This window comes from Anolis sagrei, chromosome 4 (genome assembly GCF_037176765.1).
Source record: "Anolis sagrei isolate rAnoSag1 chromosome 4, rAnoSag1.mat, whole genome shotgun sequence".
NCBI classification, from domain to species: domain Eukaryota; kingdom Metazoa; phylum Chordata; class Lepidosauria; order Squamata; family Dactyloidae; genus Anolis; species Anolis sagrei.
In genome coordinates this window covers 55,373,530-55,384,069 of record NC_090024.1, presented here as the reverse complement: position 1 = coordinate 55,384,069, position 10,540 = coordinate 55,373,530, and the positions used below count along the sequence as shown (strand labels likewise).

The 10,540-nt window shown below is 38.6% G+C and overlaps 1 protein-coding gene across 3 annotated transcripts in view; it reads right to left on the bottom strand.

The window, feature by feature from the left end:
* Positions 1-2,258: 2,258 nt before the first annotated feature.
* The window catches only part of LOC132774791 (opsin-5-like), a 44,783-nt gene continuing 36,501 nt past the window's right edge, over positions 2,259-10,540 (bottom strand). For all 3 annotated transcript variants that reach the window (XM_060775220.2, XM_060775219.2, XM_067467438.1), the window contains 2 exons: positions 9,667-10,001; positions 2,259-3,066 (listed from right to left, as the gene is read on the bottom strand). In XM_060775220.2, the coding sequence (XP_060631203.2) occupies positions 2,449-3,066; positions 9,667-10,001 (953 nt within the window). In that variant the 3' untranslated portion in view covers positions 2,259-2,448. The remainder of the gene's footprint in view (positions 3,067-9,666; positions 10,002-10,540) is intronic.

The window sequence follows — 10,540 nt, the reverse complement described above, 5'->3', positions numbered from 1 at the left end:
ACAGTGATAACATCAAGTTCCAGGTGGAAGGCGGTCCCAGTCAAGGTTGGCTTGGTGTACCTTCTTCTTGGCATGTTTATTCCTTTTGTCCCCCATTTGTGCCTCTTTGAATTCCCCAGCACTGCTGGTCACAGCAGTGACCTCCAGTTAGAATGCTCAAGGGCCACAGCTTCCCATTCTCTGTGTTTATGCCACAGTTTTTAAGGTTAGCTTGAACCCCATCTCTAAATCTCTTTTGCTGTACACCAACATTCCATTTTCCATTCCTGAGTTGAGAGTTTTGGGACACAGTTATCAGGCATTTGGACAACAGACATTAGGAGTACAGGCATTCTCAAAGTAATGAACAAGATCACAAGGCAGTAGTTCTTAACCTTCCTAATGTTGCGACCCCTTAATACATTCCTCATGTTGTGGAGACCCCCAACCATAAAATTATTTTCATTGCTACTTCATAGCTGTAATTTTGCTACTGAATCATAATGTAAATATCTGATATGCAGGAAGTATTTTCATTCACTGGACCAAATTTGGCACAAATACCTGATATGCCCAAATTTGAATAGTGGTGGGGTTGATTTTGTCATTTGGGTGTTGTAGTTGCTGGGACTTCTAATTAACCTATAAACAAAGAGCATTCTGAACTCCACCAATGATGGAATTGAGCCAAATTTGACACAGAAGTCCCATGACCAACAGAAAATACTGGAAGGGTTTAGTGGGCATTGACCTTGAGTTTTGGAGTTGTAGTTCACCTACATCCAGAGAGCACTGTGGACTCACACAATGACAGATCTGGACCAGACTTGGCACACAGACAGAGGCGGCCCTAGATCATTTTCAACGGTAAGCAAACAGTATTTTGGTGCCCCCCCCCAACCAATCATTGATATATATTTTCTGTTTGTCGTGGGAGTTCTGTGTGCCATATTTGGTTCAATTCCATCATTGGTGGAGTTCAGAATGCTCTTTGATTGTAGGTGAACTATACATCCCAGTAACTACAACTCACATATGTCAAGGTCTATTTTCCCCCAAGAGCACCTCAAGAGTGCCCCTGGGCAAAATCAACTATACTGCAAATGCTTACTTTGCGTAATGGGTTGAGCCGCCCCTGCACACAGACTCTACATAGCGAACTATTAACACTGGTGTGATTTGGGAAGGATTGACCCACAACTTTGGGACTTTTAGTTCACCCACATCCTTATGCATTTTCTAATTGGAGCATTAATTTAAAAAACAAAAGGAAAGACTGACTTTTTTTCTAATAAATAGCATTACAAATTACCTAAGCTGCTTTTGCTGCTCCTCCTCCTTCTGATGCTGCTGGGCCACTCTCGGTCCCACATTACATGGGTACTTTTCCCCCTGCCTTGAAGGGACTCACTAGGACGAGCCTCCCTCCAGCCTCATACATACTCCCTCACCCATGCATGCGCACCATGCTGCCATGCGCCAAGCATGACTGCTCTCTCTCCTCCCCGCTTGTAGTCTCAGAAACAGCTCTCCCCTTGGCTGAGAGGTCAGCTGAGAGGACAGCCAATTACAGCAGGAGGAGGGCTTTTAGTGGGAGGATTCACTGTTTATTTCCAAAAAGGAAGATAAAGATAGGTGGAGTAATCTTCAGCCTTCTCTGACAAAGGTTCCTAAGATCATCAGAAATATGTGTTTTCTGATGGTCCTTGGCGACCCCTCTGAAACCCACTCACAACTCCCCCCCCCCGGGGTCCCAAACTCCATGTGGAGAAAACTGACCCAAGGATGTTTTTGGTCAAATTTTAAACTAAAATTATACAAGAGTATACAAGCAGTCCCCAAGTTATGAACAAGATGGTTTCTGTAGATTTGTTCTTCAGTTGAATTTTTATGTAATTCAAACAGGTGCATTTTTTAAGTTTAACTCCAGCCAAAAATATATATTGTTTAGTTTTGGATAGCATAGGGAAGGGTTAACACCCCTGTGGTGTTTGTTTTGCTGTATTTAGAAGATTTCCTCTTACTTTGTGTCCCGGTGATATTAGGATTGTGAAAAATTTGGCTTGTTATGGAAACAAGGATTGATGAGAAAGCTTCAGTGTCTCCATTGAAGCTTTCAGGAACAAGTTTCCTTTCCAAAGGATAGATTTCTTCCTGTTGTCTCACCCCCATTCTTAACAATGAGTTGTTTGTAAGTCTGATGTTTGTAACCAGGGGACTGCCTGCAAATAACTTCTGAAACTAATGAGTCTGAAGCAAATAAGATGCAGCAAACACAGTTTGTTCTGAAAGCTCATAGGTCTGTTAAGTACATGGCAAATGCAAAACATATTTTAACACATTTCCGCTGCTTTGTTTCATCCTACTAGAACAGTAAGATAATAACTGCATAAAATGGATAGTGCCTAGAAAATGGTTACATTCATTAAGTCTGTGCAATAAAACTATTGCTCAAAGAATCTGCATATGCTAAAGGTTGGCCAATATAGTATCTGTAGGTATGTGTTCTAATGTTATTTCCAAATTATCAGTATCAGTGGTTTTTTCTCCCCTGATCACAACCTTTATACATTTTTCAGAAGCATGTTTTGTTTTGGATTGCATATTATTTTCCACTGATATGCTTTCTTGAGGAGTATGATCCATAACATTTAGCCTCCCTTGGCAGCATTTTGGATAGTTCTTGAAGCATTCAAAGGGATCGTGGCACTTCTCACAAGGAAAATATGAGCATCCTCCCACGATTTGCACAGAGTTACTGCTTGATTCATTTCTTCCTTTAAATGATTTCAGTGGAGCCTCAAGAGCTGATCTGTAAGTACAGTTCTGCATGCCTCTGGGACAAAAGCAACTTTTGAGACATAGTTGCTGGAGTACTGTAAGATCTTTGACAATGGTGCTTCGGAAATTGGGCTTTAGAAAAAGACACATCGCTGGGTTATAAAGTGTTGAAGACTTTGCAAATACAGCTGGCACTGCAAAAGCCACTGGAGGAATCTTGTCAATTGATCCAAAGGCGGCCCACATTGCAATGATAGCATACGGGCTCCAGGCCACAAAAAATCCAATGCATACAGCGATGCTCAGCTGGAAATAAGAAAAGAAAAGCTTGTTATCGTGACAGAAAAATGGGACACGTCAAATCAATAGATTCCTTCATACATATCACCCTATTTCCAACAATTGTCTAGTACTAGTATTTCAAGTGTTAATATTTTCAACTGATTATGTTTCATCTTCTGGTTTTAACCTATCAATAGAGGTGGCAATTTTATTCTTGATGTCAGTGATTTGCATTACTAGAGATAGTATAGAGAAAGTGCAGAAGAAGCCATGTCTAAATTCCTATTGGTATCTTACACAAGGAGATTGATATTTTGGCCGATGTGTAACAATCATGTATAGGGAGTATCATCACACTAGAGAATGAATCCACTTTAAATTCAAGTTCTGCCTCCTGCAGAATTCTAGGGTTTTTTGTTTACTGAGGCTGTTAAAGACTCCTTCCCAAACAACAAACTCCAGAATCCTGCAGGATGTAGCAATAGGATTTAAAGTGGATTCATTATCTAGTGTGATGAGGTCCATAGTTAAATATCATGAAAGAGGAGTTGTGTATGTGACACCATTGTCCAGGACTGTGTGTTTTGCATTGTTGCATGTTGTACACCAACTGTATGGTTATGCACTGCACATCAATGCGCATTTGGCTGTGCGTAGCATAATCACATTGTAATTACATATATGTAAGATATAGAATGTCTCTTCAATGTTCAACCAGTATTATAAGTGTTTTATTCTTTCCTGGTAGTGGATTTTTAAAGTTCCCTCTTACTGATCAAGTAATGTGAACCATAGGTTATTTGGCCAAGCAAGATGAATATAAAAAAGAAGCATAGCTCTCCATTTCTGTTCACTGACCACTTCTTCAAGCTAATCCGCCCTCAGTTTACCTTTTACAGATTGGACTACTGCAATGCGCTCTACATGGGGCTGCCCTTGAAAACGGCCCGGAAATTCCAACTGGTCCAATGGGCAGTGGCCAGGTTGTTAACTGGTGCTCCTTACAGAGAGAGGTCAACCCTCCTGTTTAAGGAGCTCCATTGGCTGCCGTTCATTTTCCGGTCCCAATTCAAGGTGCAGGTGCTTACCTACAAAACCCTAAACAGTTTGGGACCTGCCTACCTGCATGGCCGCATCTCCGTATACGAACCCACACAATCTCTCACAATCTCACCTGCGTCGCAAGCGCAGTTGGTGGGGACGAGGGACAGGGCCTTCTCTGTGGTAGCCCCCCCCCCCGACTCTGGAACTCTCTCCCCAAGGACATTAGACAAGCCCCAACGCTGGCAGTCCTCAGGAAGAGCTTGAAGACGTGGCTGTTCCGGTGTGCTTTTCCAGAATAGAAAGCTCCTAGCATCATGTCCCAAATGCACTTTACTAGAGATTTAAGATTGTCTGCACACAGCACTACCTCTAAAAACCTATACATTTCACCTGTCATGCCCAGCAATTTTAAATTCTATTCATTACATTTGGCCCGGCCTTAGTTTTAAATGCATCGTGGTTATTGTTTTCAATGTTTATTGTTATTGTTTTATTTTTTTGTTTTGCTTTATGAGTTTTATTGCTGTATTTGTTTATGCTGTTGTTTTATTGATGGCCTTGGCCTTTTGTAAGCCGTACCAAGTCCTTCGGGAGATTTTAGCGGGGTATAAATAAAGTTAATAAATATAATAAATAAATAATAAATTTTCTGCATTCTCACTATTGTTTTTTGTATAAAACTTTAGAAAATGTTACAAAAGAATGCTTTATGTTTGTTGCTTTTCCTGCAATGGATATAGTTGCCATGTAGGACAAGCATAAGGTCTTGTTTAAAGTGTGATATGGACTTTTATTTTGTCATGTGTGGACTGGAAATTGCAAGCATAAGACACTTCATCTATTATCAGCGTATACTGCTTTTCCTGAAGTTATTTAACTGTGCAAAAATATACATTTAGAGAATGGATTCCATGTAAAAAGAACTCTGCATGTCAAATAATCCAAGAGTATACTATTCAATTTAAAACGTGAAGGTACACACATCTCGACTTATTTTAATTAACTAGCACCTAAGCAGAGTTCTAAGTTTATAAATTGCATTCTGTGAGTACCCAAACAAGTGTCAAAGTTCTTAAACTGTCAATCATTATAAGGTGTATTCTGTCACAGCATGTTTGATGAAAACGTTTTTGACACAGGTTACTAGAAAATGTACATTTGCTTTCAGTATCTATGTGTGGTTTTCAAATCTTCCATCAAGATTATATTACTCTTCAAGGGACACTACAAGCATCCATGTCAAATGTTACTATAGAAAATTGCACAGAACCTGGTTGCACATATATCATGCAAGTTCATCTGCCTGAAGCTAAAACTAGGATAGTAATTGTACAGATTCTCATGCCTGAACATTTGTTGGGTCTGTGGTGCATTTGGTCATTTTTGGTTCTATTACATGGATTGCATTATTAGTCTCTTTCTATTTCCATTGGGGACAGGGTGACATACGCTTCATGATTTTGTTCTACCATGATTACATGCAGTTCAGTCCAAAATATTAATTGCTAGTACTCACAGGCCACTGGAAAAAAAACAAAATACAACAGGATACAATAGTCCAGTGACATGGGAATGGATATGCACATTACGAATCCTTAAAAATTAAAAATGCACAATCTTACATTGCATCTTTTTTACTTTATGTGAATATTGTATCTTTTCAAGCAATCAAACTTCCTGATGATCTAGTGTCAGCTGATTTAAGGTTTTCATTAAAAATTATTTGCTGTTATCACCAGCAGTACAACATGGTGAGACACTTAGTCTTGCTCACCAGGCAACATAGGTTACTGTAGTCTGATTTAGGCTGCTACGTGTCACAAAATGTGACAACATCTTTAGGACAAACATTCAGTGAGCAAACCAATACCAACACAGCAAACCAACACAGCTCAACAAAAAAAAAATCTTGGTGTCTTAGGGCCCTTCCACACAGCCCTATATCCCAGAATATCAAGGCAGGAAATCCCATAATACCTGCTTTGAACAGACCCCCCCCCCCCCCCAGCTATATATGTGCTTTAAAATAACCATTATGGCATATCTATTCTGCCTCTATAATGGAAATTTTCACCATTATATGGAACCATTTTTCAAATTGATCATGTAATACAAAATAATTTCCAAATGGGGAGACAGGCTTTTAAAATATACTAGCACTTAGGAATATTGCTTGGAACTTTAAATAATGAAACATTAGAAATCACTTATACATCTAAGTGCCTGCATGTTCTCTCATAAATAGAGTTGTAATACCTTATTAATCAATTTTGATCTATCTCTTTAGTCCAAGTTTAATTGCAAAATAACTTTCCAATCTCAGCTTTCATCGATTTGATTGTTATGCAGGTCACCAATAAGGGCCCTTGTTTTTAGAAGCTACATAAACAATTTTTTATTTAAAATTGTAAAAGCTGAACTGTAACCAATGCTCGTAGGAAGGGAATCAATTAATTTGAAATATAGTGCTGGAGTTCTGTGAATACCAGACGCTGCCAAAAAAACCAAATAAATGGGTCAAATAGCAAATCAAGCCTGAAGACTCCCTAGAAACCAAAATGACTAAACTGAGACTGTTATACATTGGAAACAGCAAGGAAAAACATAACACCTTCACAAAGACAATGCTCCTTGGTAAGACAGAAGGCAGTAAGAAAAGAAGGAGATCCCAGTGAAGGTGGATAGCCTTAATCAAGGAAGACCCAGCCATGATTCTCCAAAACTTGAGCAGATTGTTAGTAACATAGCTATTTGGAGGTCTCTGTTAAGAACATAGGATCAACTTAAGTCAAAGCCATTCCACTGGCAAACAACAACAACAACAATGTAAATACACTTAGGCCCCAGTATTCCCTAACCTTCACATGTTGTGTAAAGATGTCTATAGGGACATCTGTGGAAGTGTGCATCGCCTTTAGTATAAGCTTCCCAACAGCAATAAGTGAAAGTGATTACGTTCATGCAAATTGAAAAGAAGCTCTTACACATCTCTTTGCTTACCATAAAGTGTTAGGAACTTAAAGCTAGCATGGGGAGATCAGCAGGACCACACATGTGGGTTTGTTTCCTTTATCCATCTTCATGTACATTCACAGACATTGAACACAATGTTGAATCCCTTTCGTTGTAATTTCCTAGCACATTTACCATTCTCCATAACTTTACTGTTATTCTGCTACTATTATTCAGAGGCATTTTCTACCCATAGTTCCACAAACAACTTTAGTCTGAAACTGTAAAAACCCAACATTCTGCTGATTTAGTAATGTAGTGTCCTATTGGTTTAGTGATTAATGAGAAAATTTACCAGCATTGATAAACAGAAGTCAGCACTACATGTTATATGTCTGGTTTATGGTTTGTTGAGTGTTTGGATTAACATAGTTCCCTGCCACCTAAAATATGTTAATTCAAATACTCAACAAACAATAAACCAGACATATAGCATGTAATATTTTTGTTTTTAAAATTTAAACTGAGCAGATTGTTTGTGAACTTTCCTTCAGTAATTCGAAACATTTCCCTCAAAGGTTGCAACTTGAAGATTTATGCTACAACTCTTGGTACAACAGTTTATCCACATCATTCTGATTTTGGAAATCAGATTTTGTGCTTGTTCCGCTTAGATTGAGTAGCAAGATAATTTAGGACTGATCAAAGCAGCCTTTTATTATCCAGTCTTTTTTGTTCTTTATCTTCACGTGGGGATATTCCCCCCTGAAATTCAGGCTAAGGATTTCCAAGATTCCTGCTAAAGTGAATGGGAACTTTTTTTATTGAGCACTATCTGATTCTGCAAGTCAGATATAAGTCAATACACTGTAGGCCACAGAAAGCCAAGTTAAAGACCACAGTCTTCAATCCTTTTAATTCTATTTCTGTGAAATACAAAATTACTTTTGAGAGTATCAAACAAAGAAGTTGTTTATTACCTTCCAGTGTATAACATACTTGGTTGTAATATGGGTGTCTTTATGTTTGTGATGGTAAAATACACAAATATCTTGCATTGTTTTCTTTATGTTTCAATTTTACGTCATGGGAATTTCTCTTCATGTTATTCAAGTGATACACAAGCGAAGCAAAATTAATCTCAACATTTCCCTTGGTCGGAAGACCAATGACAAGAATATATATTTCCCTCTGGCAACCTTCATGAATTGCAAATGTTGTGCAGGTGAAGTAAAGGCATCTGTTTCCTTTTTATGAAACATAAGCATGAAATGCTTAGAAAGGATAGAGAATGTGCACACATTAATAGCAGAATCATGTTTGGTATTCTAAAATCCTAAATTGCAATGATGTTTTACAGCATGCCACCCTGGGAACCTCCAATATATATATAAATAGTAAGCATGCATCCTGGATATCAGGCCTTAAAATACAGTGGGACATGTATGGTGTAACCTGCTATTATTATGAAGACAGACTTGCATAAATAAGCACCAGTCTGTTTGATTCATTAAACTAAACATATGAACTGAGAGAAGACCAAATATAAATCTGGTAAGAGTCTTATAGCTGGGAGTTCAACAGTATTTAGGGCTACATGCATGGAGCAGAGTCTAGTATAGCATATCATTTACAGGCTGTAAAGCACTGCACAGTTCTGCACGACAGCTTTCAAATGTGTGTAGGGTATTCAAAGATTAAGTGCACTCTTATATGGGAAGAAAGATGGGGTATAAATAAAAAAGATTGAATATTTCCAATCAGAGATGCGAAACACAGCTTAGTTGTATATAACAGCTTTCAAACCCAAACCTCATGGCTCGGTTCTAACCAGGGAGTCCCTGGTGGTGCAATGGGTTAAATCCTTCTGCTGGCAGGACTGAAGACCGACAGGTCGGAGGTTTGAATCTGGCGAGAGCGTGGATGAGATCCCTCTGTCTGCTCCAGCTCACCATGTGGGGGCATGAGAGAAGCCTCCCACAAAGATGGTAAAAAAATTTTTAAAAAATCTGGGTGTCACCTGGGCAATGTCCTTGCAGATGGCCAATTCTCTCACACCAGAAGCAACTTACAGTTTCTCAAGTTGCTCCTGACCAAAAAAAAGTTCTAACCAGGGCATTTAAAGTTTAAATGCTTTTAAAAGCAATCTTCGTGTTTATATGTTGGGTTGTTTAAATTTTGCTAGTATGGATGTATTGTTGTTGTATTTGGGCATTTAATGTTTGCCTTTTATGTTTGGGACCTGCCCTGAGTCCCTTCGGGGAGATAGAGCAGAATATAAATAAAGGTTTTCTAAATTATTATTATTATTATTATTATTATTATTATTATTATTATTATCTTTTCTCATAATCAGCAATCAGAAATGAAAGGAGCTTGCTTCCCAAAACAGCAATTTCCATGGACCCGTGACATGTTTCTGGCAAAGCATGCTTCACTCTCTACTGTAGTTTTTTAATGGCCATGCTTCTCATTATATTTGATTATATCTCAAGAAACAATACTGCAGAGTTAAACAAACTGGCCATCAACAATACACACAGGGGTATGTATTACTTCAAATCTTTGACAAAACAATGCTTATATGTACAGAACAGCTTTTCAAAAAGAACTAAAATGTCTGAATACCTTGGCTGTAATGGTGTGCACACTGCTCATTCTTGTGGGTCCCAAGGCATGTTGTTCCACTGCTTTTCTGGATTCCTTCACAGTAATCAGGATAAGAGTGTAGGAAGTGATAATTATTCCACAGGGGATGATGAAGCAGAAGACAAAGAGGGCAGTGGAGTAAGACATGGCTGTCTTTTTCGTGTTTGACATACGCCAATCAATGCAACACGCTGTACCATAAGGCTCAGCTCCATATTCTCCCCAGTGAGCTAGTGGGGAAAGGGCAAAAATGGCTGCATAGATCCAAGCACATGCTATCAATATCCAACCATGTCCTCGTCTAAATCTGTTCCCTGAAAAAAAAATTCACATTAAAAAACATTAGAGAGCTGTTACTGTACATACTTGAGTATAAGCCTAGTTTTTCAGCCCTTTTTTTAGGCTGAAAAAGGCCCCCTCGGCTTATACTCAAGTCAAGGTGAGTTATTATTTCACTCTGTTGTTGTTGTTGTTGTTGTTATTTATTAGATTTTATTATTTTACTCTATTATTATTATTATTATTATTGTGATGTCTCGGCCTGTTTATTTCTCAGTTGGACTGTTCCATTTTACCAAGTTTAGGGGAGAGCTTAGGTTCCCCCTAGAGGCCGAGTTCGGTTGGTGCAGCCCATTCTGACTCAGAGACAGAATGGGCTGGTTAGAACTTCGTTTCCCATTCTTTGTTAGTCTTAGCTTATAGATAGTGGCCAGATAGTGTCTGGTCTGGCCTAGCAATTTGAACAGGCCATCCTAATCACGTATTTGCCAAAGCTTATAGATAGATAGTCATAGATAGAATAGTTAGATTTGCCTTATAGATAGATTAGATAGTACATATACATAGAATAGTT